The sequence below is a fragment of the Zea mays genome, chromosome 9, assembly GCF_902167145.1.
Source record: "Zea mays cultivar B73 chromosome 9, Zm-B73-REFERENCE-NAM-5.0, whole genome shotgun sequence".
Taxonomy (NCBI): domain Eukaryota; kingdom Viridiplantae; phylum Streptophyta; class Magnoliopsida; order Poales; family Poaceae; genus Zea; species Zea mays.
Genome location: NC_050104.1, coordinates 49,319,474 through 49,346,320, shown reverse-complemented (window position 1 = coordinate 49,346,320; position 26,847 = coordinate 49,319,474). Strand labels below are relative to the sequence as shown.

General features: G+C 43.3%; 1 protein-coding gene across 2 annotated transcripts; it reads right to left on the bottom strand.

Moving 5' to 3' along the window:
• Positions 1-650: 650 nt before the first annotated feature.
• Positions 651-4,418, bottom strand: LOC100217122 (uncharacterized). Of its 2 annotated transcripts, none has more exons than XM_020543509.3 (9): positions 3,876-4,418; positions 3,641-3,715; positions 3,449-3,534; positions 3,158-3,264; positions 2,919-3,047; positions 2,693-2,779; positions 2,024-2,121; positions 1,815-1,902; positions 651-1,187 (listed from the first exon to the last, which is right to left on the bottom strand). In XM_020543509.3, exons 1-9 carry the CDS (start codon positions 4,073-4,075, stop codon positions 1,086-1,088), a joined length of 972 nt encoding a protein of 323 aa, XP_020399098.1. In that variant the 5' UTR covers positions 4,076-4,418; the 3' UTR covers positions 651-1,085. The 2 variants fall into 2 exon arrangements, with proteins under 2 accessions (XP_020399098.1, NP_001241731.2); NM_001254802.2 differs by having other exon boundaries at positions 652-1,187; positions 2,919-3,074; positions 3,876-4,303.
• Between the last annotated feature and the right edge of the window lie 22,429 nt (positions 4,419-26,847).

The following is a 26,847-nucleotide window of genomic DNA, read 5'->3' as shown; positions in this document are numbered from 1 at the left end:
ATTAATTAATCAAACATTATTTATATGATATTTATCATAAAATTATATATAATATAAAATAATTTATACCAATAAATAAATTAAACTATAAAATAATTTACAATAACCAATATATTAAGTTTAAACTAAATTAGAAATTGATTTATATCGAATTATTTGACATACTATTCCAATACATCATTAGTAATACCAATATTAAAAATTAATCACTAGGCATGGAGAGAACTTAATGAAGTCACTGTATACCGTTCTTCATGTATACACATACACATGAATGTAAGTTATTCTATATTTTTTACCTAGAATCGTATAAAAAATGCTAAAACAACTTAAAAAACGAATTTAGATACATCTAATTTGGTATCCATATTAGAAACGAAATGGAATTGAACATAACGGATACAAATATAGTTTTAACAGATATTATATGTCCATTTTTATTTTTTATCCTTAGACTAAATGGAATTTAAAATAAGAGATGGAGGTGAGTAAGATAGCCATAAGAAGGGCACACAGTTAAATTGTTAGGAAGGACCGTCACTAGACAGAATAGGACAGTTTCAACTTTCAATTATATGCCCAGGTGACAACTAACAATAAGCCCAGAAGAAACGATAACAATAAGCCCAGAAGAAACGAACAAAAAATAATAAACCAAATGGGCTTCTTGGGGATATGATATATCTGAAAGTTCTTCAGACAATGACACAGCTGCAGGTCCACAGGCAGCAGTCAATATCAGCAACCTCCTGGTGATTCAGACACTGATGATACAGCTGCATGTACAGGAGCTTATATATCACCAATCCTCATATTCTCATATCATATGCAACATCACATAACCAGTAATTACATTATCTTATCTTTGCAACATTAAAGAAAAAAGTTAAGCCAGCAACAAAAGGCTCTGACTCGTGACCAACTCGTGCATGTTTTGGCATCGGTGCTGGAGCCTTATTATCATCACCATAATGCAACAACTACCGCCCGAGTGCCTGCGAGGTGCAGTTTGACACCCCAGTTGAGGGAAGAGTAATAGAGCCATGTTATTGCTGAATTCTAACTTTGAGTCTGGTTGTGGAATGTCATAGGACTCTTAGATGAAGGCCAGGATATCCAGCTTTCGCCTTGTACTTCTCAAAGAGGTCCCGCATGGCAATGATGAACTGTTCATGGACTTCATTAATCTGTCAGCACCAGGAACAAGACTTTAGAAACTTTAAAAAAAAACTTAATAAAGCTGTTTTTCATTGTATTAGAGAAATGGGGTGATCCCCAACAGGATCCTCACTCATACAGGGACCAAATATTAGTGAGGCTATTACACAGACTCAAGATCCCCAACAGACCTAGCTCAACTGTCTGGTTGACGGTTGCAACCGTAAGACCTAGCTCATACAGTTCCTTTGTACCAGTCATGCACCATAGACTCTGTTTGTTCTTAAGCTCACACAAAATTGTGTTAACCGAAGCAGAAGCCCCCCCTCAAAAACACAAGCATTTCTATGTTTCCATATAACCCAGACGCTAGATTGTCGACTCCTTTTTTGTGTTCCTTTTCAAAAAACTTGAACAGCTCAATAATATCAACACGAGCTTTTCATTACAATAAGATAAGAAACATATTGGCATTCTTGTGCAAGAACAGGCGTATTATTTTATTCAATACCTCAAATACATGGATATACTTTTAATTAGGTTTGTTTATGTTTGGACTTCGGACCAATTCCAAAAATGGCGCAGCATGAGAACAATATGAGCCTACAAAAATGTTTCTCTCAAAAAAGTGGTTTTGATTAAATCCAGAAACCTACCTCGTCAATTGTAGGATGGGGAATCTTATTGACTTCAATAGGTTTACCCACGACCACATGCATGGGTTTTGGGAAGGGGAATGGTGTGCTGCATTCAAATGTCAGTAGACCATGAAAAATTATCTAATACCAGAGAACAATGTTTCAAAAAAAGTATAGAACATAAGTCTGGAAGGAAAAGAACAGAATGCTAAGAGCCATGAAGTTACCCAAATCTACCCCAGAAGATAATAGGAGTAAATTTAACTGCTCTAGCGATCTTGATAAACAATTTACCACCAGGCCTCCACCACTTGTATGCATAGCTCTGACCAAATAATAATAGTAGAGAATCAGTAATATGATCTTTTTGGAATCATATTTACAATTAAACCAATGTTTTGGCATCCAGGGGTGTGAGGGTCCTCTTTAGCTAAAATAGCATGTTACAATGTTTCAAAAAGTCATCACATAAGTTATGTGTAGCCATAACAATTCAGTTTAGAATTCATATTTTATGCTGAGATTAAAATAAAAAAGACAAGTGTCACTGTCACATGATGAATAGTGTCAGATTGCCTGCTTGTCTATTTTGCTTCCTTGACATCTAGGATGAATTTCAAACTGACCTGTTGCAACTATACTTAACTTTATATGTACTACATAGATGTTTCTGTGATGATCTTTTAAACATAACAACATGATACTTCAGCTAACAAGGATGCCTGCACCCAAGGACAGCAAATCTGCATTGTTAACCAAACAATAGAATCTGTAGACATGCGCTAATAAACTTTGTATTTGTTTGAAGTTCAACCAATCTGTACTTCTAGTTCTTTTGGAACCTAAATTTAAGGAATTGACAATGCCTTGTTAGAGCATGGTTGATTGATTGTTACCTGCCCAAAGCAGAAAACTGGGACTAAAGGACATCCAGACTGTATAGCTATCTTGACAAAACCTTTTCTTGATTTAAGAAAAGCAACCTGTAATGTAAACTCATCAAAACAATGAATTTGACGTGATTACACAGGACAGTAGGCAAATAAACAGAGTTTAATTGTAAAATGCAATATTAAACATGTTCGAATAATACAACAAATGGGTTGGATGACAAAATCGAACCTCTGAATCATTGTTCATATGAAGCATTTCCCGTACACCACCAGGGACTACGATACAACTATAACCAGCTCCAAGGTAGCAGTAGAAATTCTTCCTTGTCGCAGGTACCAAGCCAAGCCATGTCCAAATCTGTCTCAAGAACGGGGTGTAGAACACCTGGCCCCAACTCGAAATTAACCATCATGAGGGGAGTCCCTGAATCCTGTGGCATTTGGCGTCAAGGCATTTAGCTGACTTACCGCACTGCTCGCAAGGACCTTGATCTTAGTGAGAGGCAGAAAGCCAACAAGATCAGCAAGAGCCGACAGACCTATCGGCAGCACTGAGTGCGGCTCATAACCGAACACTGCAAATGCACAACACTACCATCACTATCACCACACCAACTCTGCAAATAAAAGATTCCCTTCCCTTAACACTCAGCAACTGAAGTTGATACTTTCTCGACTCCCGTGGGCACTTATGGATTGGATAATGGATACGATGACTGCAGCATCCATGAATGGAGAAGCAGGTTTTCGGGAGCATACCGTAAGCCCTGCTGGGATCCAAGGACTTGTAGTCCTCCACATGCAGAGTGATAGGGAAGTAGCCCATTGCGTGTCTGCATATGAACCTGCACGGTGCGCATGCTGATAGAAGTTAACAACCGAGGAGAAGAGGGAAGCGAATCCCAACTATTAGAGTTTCGAAACGTAAGGAAGGAATGAAGAACAGCGTACCTGGCGACGCTCTGGCCCCATTTGTCCCTGTCGTTGACGGGCGCGAACATGAACAAGAGCTGGAACGCCACGACTCTGCATCAATAAACGGGTCTGTAACAGACGTTGTCACCAGCAAGATGGATAAATAATAATAAATCATAAAAGACCCTCTTTTTTGTTTGGTCGAATCATGGAGATTGGAGTAGGTACAGGAAAAGATGGGGGTTGGATGAACGGGATAGGAGGTACGGACATGGCAGCGGCGCGGCCGGAGAGGAGGAAGAGCGACGCAAGGACGAGAAGGACGTTGAAGTGGATACCGCCCAGCCAGAGCGCCAGCGCCAGCGTCGTCCGCGGCAGCGAGTAGTCCGTGCACCGGAACACCCTCGCCTCCCCGCCCTCTCCATCCCTGGGCTTCTCCGCCGCCCGGTTCAGCCCGCCATCCGCGCCCATCTCGGCGGCGGCCCGGAGGTGCAGGTGCAGCAGAGTCGGGAATAGATGGCGTTTCGCTGCTCGTGTTGTCTTGGCTACTTCGGCGGTTCGGCCCCGCCTCGGAGGCCGTCGGATCCGGCGGTGGCGCTGCCCCGGATCCTTTTATGGAGTGATGGCGCTGTCGTATACCGTGTGCGTGCACGGAGGCACGACGTGGCTGTCCGTGCGGTGATGTCTCGTCTCTCTCTCCTGCGCTGCGGCAAAAACGTCACAGCGCGTCCTTTCCTCTGTCGTAGCGTGCGGCAGCCGGCGGGTCAGCGTCTGACCACACCCGCACTCTTGGGGTAGGAGGGGAGCGCGTGCTTGGGCGGCGGTGCGCCGGCGTTTCCTGTTACGTTACGTAATCTCCAGCATCAAACAGCTCCGTGGACCATACTGCGAGCACATCAAACATAAGGATTTCTGCATGACGTTATCTAGTTGATGCTCCACGGACATCACTATACGCGACTCTTACATACAATTTTTTATCGAGCACTTTTTCTACGAACACCTTCAAGACATTAATAAAGAACAGAGGTTAAATTAAAGGAGCCACCATCGATGTCGTGATAAGCACTCACGTTGTCTATTTTAAAAAGCAAAAAATCACAAAGAACATGAAATGTTAGGTGTCACGCTAAAATAGTAATTACTTAGATATATATCATTATAAACATTGCATTTTAAAATTATACGATTACGTATTTCAAAACGATACCATTACAAATTGGTGTAAACATTTTCTAGGTTAGCAAAGACGTTAGATCAATCTATAGTCTGTTGTGTTTTTTATAGACTAAAATGCCCTCGACTGTTATTGTCTCTTGTCTTCCGCTCTCCCTCCACTCACTAACATGTGAGCCACGAGTCTCATATAGGAATAGTAACGAGAAATTTGAAATAGCTTCTCATTCCTATCTCCATGGAGATCCAATGAATGTTTACGGGGGTATTTTTTCGACGTACCTATTTCCCGCGGTGATAAATTTCTGACGTAGATCTCGTCCCCATTTAAATTATAAGTAGGATGTATGTCATTTGTTATTAAAACAAAACATTGTTACTTATAAACATTGTCAAATGTAATAAATCATTGTATGTATATGGAAATGAACACATTTGTACAATGAGTGATCTCTTGGCAAGGTAATTATTTGTTTTTATCATTAACTATTGCATGAAAACATTGTCAATTTGTCACGTACAAGTTTAATGGGTCCCCACGGGTAACGGGGATGGAGAATGCTTCCCCATCTCCGTTTATCCGTCTTGTTTTATAAAATATAAAACCAAACCTTTTCAGAAAGAGCGTCTTTTGCTATAACCATTGCTTGTGTTATTGAAGAGAAAACGATATTTTTATTATGTTTTCTTTTAGTTTGGTCTATGTTGAATGTTGTATGTTATTTAGTGGTGTTTGTTTCTTCTTGTTTGTTTATTGATGTTCAGTGATTGATCCCGTAGTTGAGAATCAGGATCTATTCCGTGGAAGAATCTCAAGTTTCTTTAAGCAAGATAAGTGGACTTCTTCCCTTGCATATTCTGTTTGAACCTAATCAACACATGATAACTAAGATTTATATTTATTCTATGCATAATTTGAAGGGTTACCTATTCAAATTCACCTAACCTTTCCAACACTAATCCTTGATCAAACCTGGGTATTGTACTCTACTTTAGTAGCTATGCTATTGCTACAACTTTAACTTTATGTAGTCACTCTTTATGGTATTATAGTTCCAAAGATCATGTTACTGTTATCATTGATATTGTGGATGCCTCGTTGATTAAACAAGATCATATGAGTTAATTGGAACATGGAGTACCACTGAGGACAACAGCGCAACCATGAGAACTATCATGACTCTGGTCTTGGCTAAATAACTAGGGAAGTCTTATGTTGGGTGCTGGTCTTGGTCGATTGGAACGAGGCATCTGCTATGCTCTTATATTACAACTCAAGTAGATTGGATAGGGCATAGTTCTCATGCTTTTCCCTGTAGACTAGTATAAGGTTAGGTTACGTCAGATGACTCTATGCAGTGGCCATTTTCAAAATTTACATAGTGAGGACTCTAGGGAAAAGCCTCGTGGTGAGACCCTAGTCACTCACCTTGGAAGTGAATACGGGACTGGCAAACCCGGGCTAGAAGGGAATCGTGACTCATGGGTAAAGTTGTGCCACCTCTGCAGAGTGTAAAACTGATATATCAGTCGTGCCCACGGTTATGAGCAGCCTGGACCCTCACATGATAATTGAACTTGAAGATGAAAAATAAATCGTGTTTGCTCAAGTGGTTGAGCTTCATTTAATGATATTATGGTTCAAGTGGCTTAATGTTGATGATATATAAATATGGTGATGAATATTGCTTATGCTTAATATGGGTTTGGTATATACTTATACTTAGTAATCAGGTGTTGATAATAAAATGTTGACCAACTAAAATTCTAACCACATTGAACCTTAGCATTACCTTGTTAACCTTACATTTTCACCCTACTTGCTGAGTCCCCACTGTAAGTGAGCTCACCCGTTGCTTAATTTTTATCAAAAGTTTGCAAATGAAGATTATTTGATGGATGTTAGTCTAGTGATTCCCTCGGTCATCTTCTAGTGGAAGGATGCCCGTGTTTCACTGTACTTGGATGAGTAAAAAAGGCTAAGAAATTATGCCAATTCGAAGTGTAATATGTTAATATAATCTTTGTTTACACTTTTATGCATTGTTGGGGGTATGCTTCGTAGCCGAAGATCCTGAAGAAAGAAACACCTTCAGCAGATCCTCTCAAAAGCAGTGATGAAGCTTTCACCTATAAAGCTTCAGCATAGTAACATGTCTCAAGACGAAGGAGTGAACCGACTTAAAGATGAAATGACCAATAAACCCATGAAAGTTTGTGTCATGACTGTAATCGATTGTAAAGGACATAAATGTAATTTCACACAGGCTGCGCCCTGTGCCTATAAATAGGTGAACAGTACCCTCGTACTGTTCAGGCAATCTTGTAATCGCTCGTGCGCAACACTTGGGTTTTTGCCTTCTGTCAAGTTGAAGGTATAAATGTAATTAAACATCGTATTTAAATATCCAAGTTTGTATAATGATAATATGTAAATGATATTATTATGTGCTTATTTGTGTTTACCTTTTATGTTTTGTATGTTTCGTCTTTCATTATCTTATAACCGTGACCATGAAGGTACTTCCTTCATGACCTTCGTCCGAAGATCGTTATATTCTAAGGGAAATAATGCTTCGAAGGACGAAGGACATTAACATATAATACTTCGTGTTGTTGGATTACGGGGAGGCTACGCTAGCGCAAAACAAAAATTTTCATCCCCATAATACCAAGAACTACTGCGGTTATAGGTCATGGAATTACCACTAGACGCGCAGAGCAGCGGAAGACGTCTCGATGTAGACGAACGCGTCGAGCAGTGCCGTGCAGTCGCCGGCGTCCTTCACGTCCTCGCACGGTTCGTCCAAGTGCTCCAGATGTAGCACCTCCGAGGTATCCACACGTACAGGGAGGAAGCGCCGCGTACCGAACTGCTAGGTTCGCGACGGCGGCTTGGCGAGGGCGAGAGGTGGGCGGCGGCTGTTAGTTCGCTGGTGGCGAATTAGGTTATCCTTAACCGCGCCCCCGCCCCTCATTATATAGGCGTTATGGTGGGCTTCTGACGCCGAGGCCCATCATTAACCCTAAAGCCCAGTCTAATTTCGGATCTAATCCGAATTAGGCTTCCTTCCCCTTAAGTGTGTGACCCTATAGGTTCACGTACAAATAGACATAGCCCGAGTACTCTTACTTGGCCCAATAATTGACAGCGGCCTCTAGCAAGACATGTCAACTCCTATGTGTACGTAAAGATCATATCAGACGAACCATTGCGACATTAAGTACATGCTGTTCCCTTTGTCTCACGATATTTGGTCTGGCTCTAAGCTGACCTCTCTTTCTCGATACTATGAATTGGAATCCTTTCAATGGTTAACTCTTAACCCTAGCACGGCCATGCATTTCTTGATCCAATCACTCGAGGGGCCCAGAGATATCTCTCTCACAAAGAGAGGGACAAATTCCATCTTGACTGACCATGCCTCATAGCATGCTTCCTGACAAACCCAAAACTACCTTTATAACTACCCAGTTACGGGATAGCGTTTGATAGTCCCTAAGTAAGTCAATTCACATCTTGAGAACATGCGACAATCTCAGGTCTAAGGATACAGTATTCATGTTGCAAGAAGAGAACTATATTACAATATCTCACGTTGGGTCGGTCCAGCCTCATGTCATACATGCGCCCACATTATTAGTTTAACATCTCCATGTTCATGACTTGTGAAATGTAGTCATCAACTAATACATGTGCTAGTCATCGACTCTGACTAGGGACATCATTTAGAATAACCATATAAGTAAAGAATCTCACAAACAATTCACATAATTGCTAATCAATACAAGGTGCCTTCCATGGATATTCAATTAAGCAATATATATATCATGGATACAAAGAAATATGCTCATCTCTATGATTATCTCTAGGGCATATTTCTAACAGTCTCCCACTTGCACTAGAGTTAATCTAGAAGATATCTAATACCCATAGATCTCACGTGTGCCTCATGCTTAGGTTGTGGAAGAGGTTTTGTCAAAGGATCAGCAACATTCAAATCCGTATGTATTTTGCATATCTTTATCTCACCCCGCCTAATGAATTCCCGTATGAGGTGAAACTTCCGCAGTACGTGTTTGTTTTTCTGGTGGTTCCTTGGCTCCTTAGCTTGCGCAATAGCCCCATTGTTGTCACAGTAGAGGTTCAATGGGCTAGATGCATTAGGAAACACACCAAGCTCGATGAGGAACTTCCTTATCCAAACACCTTCCTTCGCAGATTCAGAAGCTGCAATGTACTCGGCTTCTGTTGTAGAATCAGTCACAGTCTCCTGTTTGGAACTCTTCCAACTAACAGCACCACCATTTATTGTGAACACAAAACCTGATTGCGATTTTAACTCGTCTGGGTCAGTTTGGAAGCTAGCATCGGTGTAACCAGTTACAACGAGCTCCTCCTTACCCCCATATACCAGGAACATATCTTTAGTCCTTCTTAAGTACTTAAGAATGCCTTTTACCGCTGTCCAGTGATCCTCACCTGGATCAGCCTGGTATCTACTCGTAGCACTTATAGCGTATGAAACATCTGGGCGTGTACTTATCATGGCATACATGATTGAACCAATTGCTGAGGCGTATGGTACCTTACTCATGCGCTCCCGCTCATTAGCCGTTGCAGGACATTGCATCTGGCTAAGGTGTTTACCATGTGACATAGGTATGAACCCTTTCTTGGACTGTTCCATGTTGAACCGTTTCAAAACCTTGTCAATGTACGTATCTTGACTTAATCCTATAAGCCTCTTCGACCTATCTCTATAGATCCTTATGCCCAAAATATATGCTGCTTCCCCTAAGTCCTTCATAGAAAAACTCTTTTTCAGTGAAGCCTTGACGGACTCCAGCATAGGAATGTCATTCCCAATCAATAATATGTCATCCACATACAAGATCAGAAATACAACAGCGCTCCCACTTTCCTTCTTGTAAACACAAGCTTCTTCTTCATTCTGATGAAAACCAAGCCCTTTGATCACTTCATCAAAACGAATGTTCCAACTCCGAGATGCTTGCTTCAACCCATAAATGGATTTCTGAAGTTTGCATATCTTTCCAGCATTGATCGGATCGACAAAACCCTCGGGCTGTATCATATACACGTCCTCATCTAGGTTTCCATTAAGGAAAGCTGTTTTGACATCCATCTGCCAAATCTCATAATCAAAATATGCGGCAATAGCTAGAATGATCCGAATAGATTTAAGCATCGCTACTGGCGAGAATGTCTCGTCATAGTCAAATCCTTGAACTTGTCGAAAACCCTTTGCAACAAGTCGAGCCTTATAGATGTGAACATTTCCATCCATGTCTTTCTTCTTCTTATAGATCCATTTGCATTCTATAGGTCTAACACCATCAGGCGGGTCAACCAAGTTCCAAACTTGATTTTCTCCCATGGAATCTATCTCGGATCTCATGGCGACATGCCATTTCTCGGAATCTGGGTCCATCATCGCTTCTGAATATGTTGCAGGTTCGTCGTTGTCTAACAACAACACTTCCCCATTGCCCAACAATAGCACTTCTCCTCGTGCCTCGCGAAGCCTTGCTGACCTTCGTGGTTGTGGTGGTGATTCTCTTGCCATAGACGTCTCAACTTGTTCTGCTACATTAGCATCACTTGTTGAATCTTGTCCCACTGGCTCATCCTGAACTTCTTCAAGATACACCTTTTGTTTACTTTTCTCTCTTTTGAGAAACTCTTTCTCTAAGAACACACCGTTCCGGGCGACAAACACTTTGCCCTCTGACCGGTGGTAAAAGTAATATCCTAAAGTTTCCTTTGGATATCCCACGAACATGCACTTGTCCGATTTTGGAGTGAGTTTATCCGACTGTAGTCGCTTGACGTAAACCTCACAACCCCAAATCTTCAGAAAAGACAAGCTGGGAGTCTTCCCAGTCCACATCTCATATGGTGTCTTAACTACGGACTTAGACGGTACCCTATTTAGTGTGAAAGCTGCTGTTTCTAGAGCGTATCCCCAAAACGACAAAGGTAGGTCCGACTGGCTCATCATTGATCGAACCATATCCAATAAAGTCCGATTACGTCGCTCAGACACGCCATTCCTCTGAGGCGTTCCAGGCGGCGTAAGCTGTGGAACAATTCCACAACTCTTTAGATGATTGCTAAACTCATGACTCAAATATTCACCACCACGATCTGATCGCAGTGCTTTAATTTTCTTGCCACGCTGATTTTCTACTTCATTTTGAAACTCTTTGAACTTTTCTAAGGATTCAGACTTGTGTTTCATTAAGTAGACATACCCATATCTACTAAAATCATCAGTGAAGGTTATGAAGTATTGGAATCCTCCCCTAGCTGTCGTACTCATTGGTCCGCACACATCAGTATGTATGAGTTCCAATAAATCTAACGTCCTCTCCGGTAAACCCGTGAAGGGCGCCTTGGTCATCTTACCAAGTAAGCAAGCTTCACATGTCTCGTATGATTCAAAATCAAACGAAGTTAAAAGCCCATCAGAATGAAGCTTCTTCATGCGATTCTCACTTATATGACCCAAACGACAGTGCCACATGTAGGTAGGACTTAAATCATTAGGCCGAGGCCTTTTAGCACTAATATTACAGATAGGTGCATCATCAAGATTTAAAATGAATAACCCATTCATAATGGATGCAAAAGCCACAAACATGCCATTCTTAGAGATCACACAACCATTGTTTTCACTCGCAAATGAATAACCATCCTTCATCAAACATGAAGGAGACATAATGTTTCGACTCATACTAGGAACTAGATAACAATTATTTAACTCCAAAATAAATCCTGATGGGAGGTGGAGTTGCATCGTCCCGACGGTCAACGCAGCAACTCTTGCATTATTGCCTACCCGGAAATCAACTTCTCCTCTTTTCACGCTTCTACTTCTTATCATTCCCTGCATCGAATTGCAAATATGGGCAACCGATCCGGTATCAAATACCCAAGAATTAATATAAGAATCAGCAAGAAAAATTTCTGTAATGTGAATAGCAAGTGTACCTGCTGCGGCTGTACCCTTACCGCCGCGATCCTTAATAGAGGCCAAGTACTGCTTGCAATTCCTTTTCCAGTGACCAAGTTCTTTGCAATAAAAGCACTCTGCATCTGCAGCTGGTCCAGCCTTGGGCTTTTGATTGGGCTTGGATACTGTATCCTTTCCCTTGCCCTTCTTCTTTTGAGACTTACCCTTCTTCTTAAAGTTGGGTTTGTTTTGGACCGCCATCACATGGCCGCTGCTGCCAGCACTTTTCTTTATGTCCCCCTCTGCAGTTTTCAGCATGCCACATAGTTCATTGAGGCCCCTCTCCGCCCCATGCATATGGTAGTTCGTGATGAAGTTTCCATAGCTGGGCGGAAGAGATGCCAAAATGAAGTCAGTGGCCAACTCTTGGCTTATTGGGAAGCCTAGCTTCTCCAACCTCTGACTGTAACCAACCATTTTGATTACGTGTGGCCCAACTGCTGCGCCTTCTGCTAGCTTGCATTCCAGAAAGGCTTTGGACACATTGAACCTTTCAGTCCTAGCCTGAGTCTGGAACATATCCTTGAGCGCCACGATCATATCGTACACCTCATGGTTTGTCTCAAACTGCATCTGGAGCTCAGGTTCCATGCAAGCAAGCATTAGGCAACTTACTTCAAGATTAGCATCCATTGCTTTCTTGTAAGCGGTTTTAGCTGCGGCAGTTGCATTTTCACCAGGATCCTCTGGCAGTGGGGAGTCTAGAACGTCTTCCTTTTTTCAGCCCTGAGAACAATTCTCAGGTTACGGATCCAATCCGTATAGTTTGTTCCATTTAACTTATCCTTTTCAAGAATCGATCGCAAAGTAAATGTTGGTGTGCTAGGTGCCATTTATCTACAACAAAATAATGCAAAATACTAAGACAAAAATATCCATGACAGAGTAAATCATATTAAACATTTAATAGTCTACTCCCACTAAAATCAATATCCCTCTATTGATACTTAGTGATTCAGAATCCACAACTAACAAGTCTACTAGTGAGCTTTAGCATCACCGCTAGAAGACAAGGTAGATCGGTAAGCAACTCCTTGCTAATCATATCATATATATGACTCCTGTTGTTGGGTGACATCTCTATGTCTCGGCTCCCAACCTTATGCCTCAAAGTCCTTAACCATTAAGCTGACTTTGTTTAAGTTAACCAACCCTTTCTGCAGTTCGTATCCGATACAAACCTATCTAGTCAAGGAAAACTGGTGGCACCCTAATTTCATAGACCCACCACCAATTGTACAAGACTTATGATAGTGCAAGGTTTGGAGAGGCATTAAAGCTTAAACATTTATGAGGGATCGTCCTACTTATAACATCGCACGCAAGGACATATATGCAATATAAACAAGTAGAACAATAAGAATGGCATTCACACAACAATTGTGATTCGGTATGGCTTGTTTTCACATGGTGATCTCCATCTCCAATAATCTGTCCATCACGATGATCTCCATCTCCATGATATAGGTATGCCATCCTCCAGGTGATGAGTCCTTCAAGACCTATCTAACGTATGCTGGTAAACAAATTACATATACGCTTTGGATCATCACATGTTGACACGCAGGTCATTACATTAAATTTGGACAATACATGTGGCTCCAGCCGTATTGCCCTGGTCACGACACGCAGGTCATGAATAATTTGTTAACATGCATCACATACACATAATAGCCATACCGATCACATGTCCTGCAAAAACAGGTTAGACAAACACGTTTCTATACGTTCGCCACTACAGCAGATAGCCACGGCGGTCCCGCTGGCCGGTCAGCGGGCGGGGGGTCGAGGGGGGAGCCGCCCCTGAAAACCTCACAGGATTCCATGCATCGTATGTATGGAAATTCCACTGGAAATCTCATGCGGTTGATCAAATCAACCCAAATCCGAGACTTTCGACCCGAAGAAGATTACACTCATGACGTTGATCTGTTACATCAATCTGCTAGTTGTGTACGCAGTTAGCCCCGATGGTGATTCCAGGTGTGTTGAATGAATGTTTGCATCCTATAGACAACGAGTAGATTGTGGTTCCCTAAGTGTTGTAGGAGAAGACCCCGAGCAGCAGTGTGGTGAAGGCAAGTGTCCTCTAACCTACTTATTGTAGGATTACGGGGAGGCTACGCTAGCGCAAAACAAAAATTTTCATCCCCATAATACCAAGAACTACTGCGGTTATAGGTCATGGAATTACCACTAGACGCGCAGAGCAGCGGAAGACGTCTCGATGTAGACGAACGCGTCGAGCAGTGCCGTGCAGTCGCCGGCGTCCTTCACGTCCTCGCACGGTTCGTCCAAGTGCTCCAGATGTAGCACCTCCGAGGTATCCACACGTACAGGGAGGAAGCGCCGCGTACCGAACTGCTAGGTTCGCGACGGCGGCTTGGCGAGGGCGAGAGGTGGGCGGCGGCTGTTAGTTCGCTGGTGGCGAATTAGGTTATCCTTAACCGCGCCCCCGCCCCTCATTATATAGGCGTTATGGTGGGCTTCTGACGCCGAGGCCCATCATTAACCCTAAAGCCCAGTCTAATTTCGGATCTAATCCGAATTAGGCTTCCTTCCCCTTAAGTGTGTGACCCTATAGGTTCACGTACAAATAGACATAGCCCGAGTACTCTTACTTGGCCCAATAATTGACAGCGGCCTCTAGCAAGACATGTCAACTCCTATGTGTACGTAAAGATCATATCAGACGAACCATTGCGACATTAAGTACATGCTGTTCCCTTTGTCTCACGATATTTGGTCTGGCTCTAAGCTGACCTCTCTTTCTCGATACTATGAATTGGAATCCTTTCAATGGTTAACTCTTAACCCTAGCACGGCCATGCATTTCTTGATCCAATCACTCGAGGGGCCCAGAGATATCTCTCTCACAAAGAGAGGGACAAATTCCATCTTGACTGACCATGCCTCATAGCATGCTTCCTGACAAACCCAAAACTACCTTTATAACTACCCAGTTACGGGATAGCGTTTGATAGTCCCTAAGTAAGTCAATTCACATCTTGAGAACATGCGACAATCTCAGGTCTAAGGATACAGTATTCATGTTGCAAGAAGAGAACTATATTACAATATCTCACGTTGGGTCGGTCCAGCCTCATGTCATACATGCGCCCACATTATTAGTTTAACATCTCCATGTTCATGACTTGTGAAATGTAGTCATCAACTAATACATGTGCTAGTCATCGACTCTGACTAGGGACATCATTTAGAATAACCATATAAGTAAAGAATCTCACAAACAATTCACATAATTGCTAATCAATACAAGGTGCCTTCCATGGATATTCAATTAAGCAATATATATATCATGGATACAAAGAAATATGCTCATCTCTATGATTATCTCTAGGGCATATTTCTAACACGTGTTGCCTTGTTCTTGACTCTTAGCATTTGAGAACAAGTCCCCAACATTGGCGCCCACCTCCGGTGAACTCACTTCCACTTTCTGAGTTGATGGTTTCGTTCAACAACCAAGCTGAAGCTGCTTCGGTTACAAAGCTGGTGCTCCCAATAATAGGCTGTTCATGCTCAGAGCCAGCCAACAAGAAGCAGAAGAAGGAGGCTCAGAGAAGGGTACAACATGTTGGGGTGCAGGGACCCTTCATCAAGTCAAAATGGTCCCACATCCCAATCACCTTCTCCCAGGAGGACCTTCAGCTCAAGGATTACCCTCATAATGATGCTATGGTCATCTCTTGTGTCATCAAGGGATTTCTGGTCCACAATGTTCTAGCTGATATAGGCAGTGCAGCAGATATTATATTTGCTAAGGCCTTCAGACAGATGCAAGAGCCAGAGGATAAGATTCATGACGCTACACACCCTCTTTGTGGCTTTGGAGGAAGGCAGATTGTAGCACTCGGCAAGATCACGATGCCAGTGACCTTCGGATTCGTCAACAATACAAGGACTGAGCAAGTTGTGTTTGATATTGTCGACATGGAGTACCCCTACAATGCAATCATTGGTCGTGGGACACTCAATGCTTTTGAAGCATTTCTTCATCCAGCATATCTATGCATGAAGATACCTTCAGATCAAGGGCCTATTGCTATTCATGGAAGTCAGGAAGCTGCCAGAAAGGCTGAAGGAAGCTGGACAGATTCAAAAGCAATCCACAATATAGATGGAGCCGAAGCTTGTGAGCAGGATAAGTACAGAAGGGAGAAGGCTGCTTCGGCCGATCAGCCGAAGCCCATGCTTCTATGTGAAGATATAGCAGAGCAGAAGGTATTGTTGGGATCTCAATTATCTGAGGAGCAGGAGAAAACTCTAATAAGGTTTTTGTTCAATAACAAAGATGTCTTCGCATGGTCAGCCAACGATCTCTGTGGTGTCAACAGGGACGTCATTGAACATTCGCTCAATGTCGATCCATCCTTCAGACCCAGAAAACAGAGGCTTCGGAAAATGTCTGATGACAAGGCCGAAGGTGCTCGGAATAAAGTGAAAAGACTTCTTAGTGCTGGAGTCATCAGAGAAGTAAAATACCCGGAATGGCTAGCTAACACTGTTATGGTGAAGAAGGCCAATGGTAAATGGAGAATGTGCATTGATTTTACTGATCTCAACAAGGCTTGTCCAAAGGATGAGTTCCTATTACCAAGAATAGATTCTCTAGTGGACGCAGCAGCTTCGTCAGAGCTCATGAGTCTACTAGATTGTTATTCAGGCTACCATCAAATCTGGATGAAGAAGGAAGACGAGCCAAAAATCAGCTTCATAACCCCCAGTGGTACATATTGTTATCTTCGGATGCCTGAGGGGCTCAAGAATGCTGGAGGAAGCTTCGGCAGAATGATAGCCAAAGTCCTTCACTCTCAGATAGGCAGAAATGTGTTAACATATGTCGATGATATCATAGTAAAGAGCACGAAGCAGGAAAATCACATTGCTGATCTGTAGGAAACATTTGCTAATTTTAGGCAAGCTGGCCTTAAATTAAATCCAGAAAAATGTGTCTTCGAAGTAAAAAAAGGAAAATTCCTTGGTTGTCTAGTTTCAACGAAGGGGATCGAAGCTAATCCGAACAAAATTGAAGCTATTCTTCGGATGGAGCCGCCAAGCACAAAGAAAGGGGCTCAACGACTGACAGGAAGATTGGCATCTTTGAATCGATTCATATCTAGATCAGCAGAGATAAATTTACCATTCTTTAAAGTGCTGAAGTCGGCCGAAGTCTTTCAATGGGGATCAGCTCAGCAGAAAGCCTTCGAAGAGTTGAAGCAATACCTGATAGATCTAACAACACTAACTCCACCCACGTCAGGGGTTCCTCTGCTATTGTATGTGGCAGCTTCGCACTCTGCAGTAAGTGCGGCACTTGTACAGGAGAAGCTTGAAGGACAAACTAAAAAGCAAGTCCCAGTATATTTTGTCTCCGAAGTATTAAGCTTATCAAAGAAAAATTACACAGAATTGGAGAAAGTGTTGTATGTTGTGTTAATGGCATCCAGGAAGCTTCGGCATTATTTTCAAGCTTACCATATAATTGTTCCCTCGTCACAACCTCTGAAGGATATTATGAGGAACAGAGAAGCTACTGGAAGGGTTGGAAAGTGGGCCGCTGAAAGGGAATTAGGCTTACACCTAGTTCCTAAATGATTTCGGTGGTTGAATTGCCCAACACAAATAATTGGACTAACTAGTTTGCTCTAGTGTATAAGTTATACAGGTGCCAAAGGTTCACACTTAGCCAATAAAGAGACCAAGAATTGGGTTCAACAAAGAGAGCAAGGGATAACCGAAGGCAGCCCTGGTCTGGCGCACCGGACAGTGTCCGGTGCACCAGGGGACTTCACGCTGAACTCTTCACCTTCGGGAAAATCCAGAGGCGCTCCGCTATAATTCACCGGACTGTCCGGTGCCCCAGGGAAGCGCGACTCTGGAACTCGCCAGCTTCGGGAATTTGCTCCGCTATAATTCACCGGACATGTCCGGTGTACACCGGACTGTCCGGTGAGCCAGCGGAGCAACGGCTATTCGGCGCCAACGGTCACCTGCTACAGCATTAAATGCGCGCCAGAGCGCGCAGAAGTCAGGCACGCGCGAATTGGCGCACCGGACACTCTATAGTACATGTCCGGTGTGCCACCGGACATCCAGGCGGGCCCAGCAGTCAGAGCTCCAACGGTCGGAACCCAACGGCCTGGTGACGTGGCTGGCGCACCGGACACTGTCCGGTGTGCACCGGACTGTCCGGTGCACCATGCGACAGACAGCCTCCACCAAACGGCTAGTTTGGTGGTTGGGGTTATAAATACCCCCAACCACCCCACATTCAAGTCATCCAAGTTTTCACACTTCCAACCACTTACAAGAGCTAGGCATTCAATACAAGACACACCCAAGTGATCAAATCCTCTCCCAATTCTACAAAAGCTTTAGTGACTAGTGAGAGTGATTTGTTGTGTTCTCTTGAGCTCTTGCACTTGGATTGCTTTCTTCTTTCTCATTCTTTCTTGAGATCAATACTCACTTGTAACCGAGGCAAGAGACACCAATTGTGTGGTGGTCCTTGCGGGGAAGTTTTGTTCCCGGTTGATTTGAGAAGAGAAAGCTCACTCGGTCCGAGGGACCGTTTGAGAGAGGGAAGGGGTTGAAAAAGACCCGGCCTTTGTGGCCTCCTCAACGGGGAGTAGGTTTGCGAGAACCGAACCTCGGTAAAACAAATCCGCGTGTCACACTCTTTATTTGCTTGCGATTTGTTTTGCACCCTCTCTCGCGGACTCGATTATATTTCTAACGCTAACCCGGCTTGTAGTTGTGATTAACTTTGTAAATTTCAGTTTCGCCCTATTCACCCCCCTCTAGGCGACTTTCAATTGGTATCAGAGCCAGGTTCTTCATTAGAGCCTAACCGCTCGAAGTGATGTCGGGAGAACACGCCAAGAAGGAGATGGAGACCGGCGAAAAGCCCACTACAAGCCACGGGAAGGCTTCATCGAAAGAGTCCCGCAAGAAGGGGAAGGGGAAGGAGAAGAAAGCCTCTTCCCACAAGTCGCATCGGAGTGGCGACAAGAAAAAGAAGATGAGGAAGGTGGTCTACTACGAGACCGATACTTCATCACCTTCCACCTCCGGCTCCGACGCACCCTCCGTAACTTCTAAGCGCCATGAGCGCAAGAAGTTTAGTAAGATTCCCTTCCACTACCCTCGCACCTCTAGACATACTCCATTGCTTTCCGTTCCATTAGGCAAACCGCCAACCTTTGACGGTGAAGATTATGCTAGGTGGAGTGATTTAATGAAATTTCATCTAACCTCACTCCACAAAAGTATATGGAATGTTGTTGAGTTTGGAGCACAGGTACCATCCGTCGGGGATGAGGATTATGATGAGGACGAGGTGGCCCAAATCGAGCACTTCAACTCCCAAGCCACAACCATACTCCTCGCTTCTCTAAGTAGGGAGGAGTACAACAAGGTGCAAGGATTAAAGAGCGCCAAGGAAGTTTGGGACGTGCTCAAGACCACGCACGAGGGTGATGAACTAACCAAGATCACCAAGCGGGAAACGATCGAGGGGGAGCTCGGTCGCTTTCGTCTTCGCCAAGGGGAGGAGCCACAGGACATGTACAACCGGCTCAAAACCTTGGTGAATCAAGTACGCAACCTCGGGAGCAAAAAGTGGGATTACCACGAAGTGGTTAAGGTTATTCTAAGATCTCTTATTTTCCTTAACCCTACTCAAGTACAATTAATTCATGGTAATCCTAGATATACACTAATGACTCCCGAGGAAGTAATCGGGAATTTTGTGAGCTTTGAGTTTATGATCAAGGGCTCACGGAAGATCAACGAGCTTGACGGCCCCTCCACGTCCGAAGCACAACCGGTCGCATTTAAGGCGACTGAGGAGAAAAAGGAGGAGTCTACACCAAGTAGACAACCAATTGACGCCTCAAAGCTCGACAACGAGGAAATGGCGCTCGTCATCAAGAGCTTCCGCCAAATCCTTAAACAAAGGAGGGGGAAAGATTACAAGCCCCGCTCCAAGAAGGTTTGCTACAAGTGTGGTAAGCCCGGTCACTTTATTGCAAAATGTCCTATTTCTAGTGACAGTGACAGGGGCGACGACAAGAAGGGGAGAAGAAAGGAGAAGAAGAGGTACTACAAGAAGAAGGGTGGCGATGCCCATGTTTGTCGCGAGTGGGACTCCGACGAAAGCTCTAGCGACTCCTCCGACGACGAGGACGCCGCTAACATCGCCGTCACCAAGGGACTTCTCTTCCCCAACGTCGGCCACAAGTGCCTCATGGCAAAGGACGACAAAAAGAAGAAGGTTAAATCCAAATCCTCCACTAGATATGAGTCTTCTAGCGATGATAATGCTTGTGATGAGGAAGATAATTTGCGTACTCTTTTTGCCAACTTAAACATGCAACAAAAAGAGAAATTAAATGAATTAATTAGTGCCATCCATGAGAAGGATGATCTCTTGGACTCCCAAGAGGACTTCCTAATCAAGGAAAACAAAAAACATGTTAAAATTAAAAATGCTTATGCTCTAGAAGTTGAAAAGTGTGAAAAATTATCTAGTGAACTAAGCACTTGCCATGAGACTATAGACAACCATAGAAATGAGAATGCTAATTTGTTAGCTAAGGTTGATTCTATTGCTTGTAATGTTTCAATTCCCAATCTTAGAAATGATAATGATGATTTGCTTGCTAAGATTGAAGAATTGAACATTTCTTTTGCTAGCCTTAGAGATGAAAATGAAAAATTGCTTGCTAAGGCTAAGGATCTTGATGTTTGCAATGCTACCATTTCCGACCTTAGAAGTAAAAATGACATATTACATGCTAAGGTTGTAGAATTAAAATCTTGCAAACCATCTACATCTACCATTGAGCACACTTCTATTTGTACTAGATGTAGAGATGTTGATATTAATGCTATTCATGATCACATGGCTTTAATTAAACAACAAAATGATCATATAGCAAAGTTAGATGCTAAAATTGCCGAGCATGAACTTGAGAATGAAAAATTTAAATTTGCTCGTAGTATGCTTTATAGTGGGAGACGCCCTGGCATTAAGGATGACATTGGCTTCCAAAAGGGGGACAATGTCAAACTTAATGCCCCTCCTAAGAAATTGTCTAATTTTGTTAAGGGCAAGGGTCCCATGCCTCAAGATAACGAGGGTTACATTTTGTACCCTGCCGGTTATCCTGAGAGCAAAATTAGGAGAATTCATTCTAGGAAGTCTCATTCTGGCCCTAATCATGCATTTATGTATAAGGGTGAGACATTTAGTTCTAGGCAACCAACCCATGCTAAGTTGCCTAAGAAGAAAACTCCGAGTGCATCAAATGATCATGACATTTCATTTAAAACTTTTGATGCATCATATGTTTTTACTAACAAATCTGGCAAGGTAGTTGCCAAGTATGTTGGGGGCAAACACAAGGGATCAAAGACTTGTGTTTGGGTACCCAAAATTCTTGTATCTAATGCCAAAGGACCCAAAACCATTTGGGTACCTAAAGTCAAGAACTAAACATGTTTTGTAGGTTTATGCATCCGGGGGCTCAAGTTGGATCATCGACAGCGGGTGCACAAACCACATGACAGCGGAGAAGAAGATGTTCTCCTCATACGAGAAAAACCAAGATCCCCAACGAGCTATCACATTCGGGGATGGAAATCAAGGTTTGGTCAAAGGATTGGGTAAAATTGCTATATCTCCTGACCATTCTATTTCCAATGTTTTTCTTGTAGATTCATTAGATTACAACTTGCTTTCCGTTTCTCAATTATGCAAAATGGGTTACAACTGTCTATTTACTGATATAGGTGTCACCGTCTTTAGAAGAAGTGATGATTCAATAGCATTTAAGGGAGTGTTAGAGGGTCAGCTATACTTAGTAGATTTTGATAGAGCTGAACTCGACACTTGCTTAATTGCTAAGACTAACATGGGTTGGCTATGGCACCGCCGACTAGCCCACGTTGGGATGAAGAATCTTCATAAGCTTCTAAAGGGAGAGCACATTTTAGGATTAACAAATGTTCATTTTGAGAAAGACAGGATTTGTAGCGCATGCCAAGCAGGGAAGCAAATTGGTGCCCATCATCCACACAAGAACATCATGACGACTGACAGGCCACTGGAGCTCCTACACATGGATCTATTCGGCCCGATTGCCTACATAAGCATCGGCGGGAGTAAGTACTGTCTAGTTATTGTGGATGATTATTCTCGCTTCACTTGGGTGTTCTTTTTGTAGGAAAAATCTCACACCCAAGAGACCTTAAAGGGATTCTTGAGATGGGCTCAAAACGAGTTCGGCTTAAGGATCAAGAAAATTAGAAGCGACAACGGGACAGAGTTCAAGAACTCACAAATCGAAGGCTTCCTTGAGGAGGAGGGCATCAAGCATGAGTTCTCCTCTCCCTACACGCCACAACAAAATGGTGTAGTAGAGAGGAAGAATAGAACTCTATTGGACATGGCAAGAACCATGCTTGATGAGTACAAGACTTCAGATCGGTTTTGGGCCGAGGCGGTCAACACCGCCTGCTACGCCATCAACCGGTTGTATCTACACCGAATCCTCAAGAAGACATCTTATGAACTCCTAACCGGTAAAAAGCCCAATATTTCATATTTTAGAGTCTTTGGTAGCAAATGCTTTATACTTGTCAAAAGAGGTAGAAAATCTAAATTTGCTCCTAAGACTGTAGAAGGCTTTTTACTAGGATATGATTCAAACACAAGGGCATATAGAGTCTTTAACAAGTCCTCTGGACAAGTTGAAGTTTCTTGTGACGTTGTGTTTGATGAGACTAACGGCTCTCAAGTAGAGTAAGTTGATCTTGATGAGATAGGTGATGAAGAGGCTCCGTGCATCGCACTAAGGAACATGTCCATTGGGGATGTGTGTGCTAAGGAATCCGAAGAGCCTCCAAATACACAAGATCAACCATCCTCCTCCACGCAAGCATCTCCACCAACTCAAAATGAGGATGAGGCTCAAGTTGATGAATGAGAAGATCAAAGAAATGAGCCACCTCAAGATGACGGCAATGATCAAGGGGGAGATGCAAATGATCAAGACAAGGAGGATGATGAACCAAGGCCGCCACACCCAAGAGTCCACCAAGCAATCCAACGAGATCACCCCGTCGACACCATCCTCGGCGACATCCATAAGGGGGTAACCACTAGATCTCGTGTTGCACATTTTTGTGAGCATTACTCTTTCGTTTCCTCTATTGAGCCACACAGGGTAGAGGAAGCACTTCAAGATTCGTATTGGGTGGTGGCGATGCAAGAGGAGCTCAATAACTTCACTAGGAACGAGGTATGGCATTTGGTTCCACGTCCTAATCAAAATGTTGTAGGAACCAAGTGGGTTTTCCGCAACAAGCAAGATGAGCATGGTGTGGTGACAAGGAACAAAGCTCGACTTGTGGCCAAGGGATACTCCCAAGTCGAAGGTTTGGATTTCGGTCAAACCTATGCACCCGTAGCTAGGCTTGAGTCAATTCGTATACTATTGGCCTATGCTACTTACCATGGCTTCAAGCTATATCAAATGGACGTGAAGAGTGCCTTCCTCAATGGACCGATCAAGGAAGAGGTCTATGTTAAGCAACCTCCCAGCTTTGAAGATAGTAAGTACCCTAACCATGTTTATAAACTCTCTAAGGCGCTTTATGGGCTCAAGCAAGCCCCAAGAGCATGGTATGAATGTCTTAGAGATTTCCTTTTAGATAATGGCTTCAAAGTCGGAAAGGCCGATCCTACTTTATTTACTAAAACTCTTGAGAATGATTTGTTTGTATGCCAAATTTATGTTGATGATATTATATTTGGGTCTACTAACAAATCTACATGTGAAGAGTTTAGTAGGATCATGACACAAAAATTCGAGATGTCTATGATGGGGGAGTTGAAGTACTTCTTGGGATTTCAAGTGAAACAACTCCAAGAGGGCACCTTCCTTAGCCAAACGAAGTATACTCAAGACATTCTAAGCAAGTTTGGGATGAAGGATGCCAAACCCATCAAGACACCCATGGGAACTAATGGGCATCTCGACCTCGATACGGAAGGTAAGTCCGTGGATCAAAAGGTATACCGGTCGATGATAGGCTCTTTACTCTATTTATGTGCATCTCGACCGGATATAACGCTTTCCGTATGCATGTGTGCAAGATTCCAAGCCGACCCTAAGGAAGCTCACTTTACGGCCGTAAAACGAATCTTGAGATATTTAGTTTATACTCCTAAGTTTGGGCTTTGGTATCCTAGGGGATCCACTTTTGATTTGATTGGTTATTCGGATGCTGATTGGGCGGGGTGTAAAATCAATAGAAAGAGCACATCGGGGACTTGCCAGTTCTTGGGAAGATCCTTGGTATCTTGGGCTTCAAAGAAGCAAAATTCCGTCGCTCTTTCTACCGCCGAAGCCGAGTACATTGCCGCAGGCCACTGTTGCACGCAACTACTTTGGATGAGGCAAACCCTTAGGGACTATGGTTACAAATTAACCAAAGTTCCTCTTCTATGTGATAATGAGAGTGCAATCCGCATGGCGGATAATCCCGTTGAGCATAGCTGCACTAAACACATAGCCATTCAGTATCACTTTCTAAGGGATCACCAACAAAAGGGAGATATCGAGATTGCGTACATTAATACTAAAGATCAATTAGCCGATATCTTTACCAAGCCTCTTGATGAACAAACTTTTAACAAACTTAGGCATGAGCTAAATATCCTTGATTCTAGGAATTTCTTTTGTTGATTTGCACACATAGCTCATTCATATACCTTTGATCATATCTCTTTCATGTGCTATGACTAATGTGTTTTCAAGTAAATTTCAAATCAAGTCATAGGTATATTGAAAGGAAATTGGAGTCTTCGGCGAAGACAAAGGCTTCCACTCCGTAACTCATCCTTCGCCGTCGCTCCGAGCCACTCTCCATCTTTGGGGGAGAAGGACTTCGTCTTTGGTATAATCTTCACTCATTTATTTATGACGAAAGGGGGAGAAAGTAATTCTAAGGGCTCTAATGACTCCATTTTTGGCGATTCATGCCAAAGGGGGAGAAAATATTAGCCCAAAGCAAAAGGACTGCACCACCACCTAATTTTAAAATGATTTTCAATTGGAAATTTCAAATTGGTATCTTATTATGTTCCAAAGGGGAAGAAACTAGAATTTTCAAATTTGATAACTTAAAACCCTCTTGAACACTAAGAGGAGGATTTCATCTAAGGGAAGTTTTGTTTTAGTCAAAGGAAAAGCATCTGAAACAGGGGGAGAAAATTTCAAATCTTGAAAATGCTTCGCAAAATCTTATTATTTAGCTTTGACTATTTGCAAAATAACTTTGAAAAGAATTTACAAAACAATTTGCAAAAACAAAACATGTGGTGCAAAGCGTGGTCCAAAATGTCAAAAATTAAAGAAACAATCCCTGCATATCTTATAAGTATTTATATTTGCTCAATTCCAAGCAACCTTTGCACTTATATTATGTAAACTAGTTCAATTATGCACTCCTATATTTGCTTTGGTTTGTGTTGGCATCAATCACCAAAAAGGGGGAGATTGAAAGGGAATTAGGCTTACACCTAGTTCCTAAATGATTTCGGTGGTTGAATTTCCCAACAAAATAATTGGACTGACTAGTTTGCTCTAGTGTATAAGTTATACAGGTGCCAAAGGTTCACACTTAGCCAATAAAGAGACCAAGAATTAGGTTCAACAAAGAGAGCAAGGGATAACCGAAGGCAGCCCTGGTCTGGCGCACCGGACTGTCCGGTGTGGCACCGGACAGTGTCCGGTGCACCAGAGGACTTCACGCTGAACTCTTCACCTTCGGGAAAATCCAGAGGCGCTCCGCTATAATTCACCGGACTGTCCGGTGTACACCGGACAGTATCCGGTGCCCCAGGGAAGAGCGACTCTGGAACTCGCCAGCTTCAGGAATTCGCTCTGCTATAATTCACCGGACATGTTCGGTGTACACCGGACTGTCCGGTGAGCCAGCGGAGCAACGGCTATTCGGCGCCAACGATCACCTGCTACAGCATTAAATGCGCGCCAAAGCGCGCAGAAGTCAGGCACGCGCGAAGTGGCGCACCAGACACTCTACAGTACATGTCCGGTGTGCCACCGGACATCCAGGTGGGCCCAGCAATCAGAGCTCCAACGGTCGGAACCCAACGGCCTGGTGACGTGGCTGGCGCACCGGACACTTTCCGGTGTGCACCGGACTGTCCGGTGCACCATGCGACAGACAGCCTCCACCAAACGGCTAGTTTGGTGGTTGGGGTTATAAATACCCCCAACCACCCCACATTCAAGTCATCCAAGTTTTCACACTTCCAACCACTTACAAGAGCTAGGCATTCAATAGAAGACACACCCAAGTGATCAAATCCTCTCCCAATTCCACAAAAGCTTTAGTGACTAGTGAGAGTGATTTTTTGTGTTCTCTTGAGCTCTTGCACTTGGATTGCTTTATTCTTTCTCATTCTTTCTTGAGATCAATACTCACTTGTAACCGAGGCAAGAGACACCAATTGTGTGGTGGTCCTTGCGGGGAAGTTTTGTTCCTGGTTGATTTGAGAAGAGAAAGCTCACTCGGTCCGAGGGACCGTTTGAGAGAGGGAAGGGGTTGAAAAAGACCCGACCTTTGTGGCCTCCTCAACGGGGAGTAGGTTTGCGAGAACCGAACCTCGGTAAAACAAATCCGCGTGTCACACTCTTTATTTGCTTGCGATTTGTTTTGCACCCTCTCTCGCGGACTCGATTATATTTCTAACGCTAACCCGGCTTGTAGTTGTGATTAACTTTGTAAATTTCAGTTTCGCCCTATTCACCCCCCCTCTAGGCGACTTTCAGCCGCGAAGCTCAATGAATTCACCATTGACTACGTGCACAGATCTTCAATTCAATCTCAGGCGCTAGCAGACTGGACGCCAGGGGCTCACGAAGAAGGGACAAGCAAAGATACCGAAGCTTGGACGGTGTTCTGCGA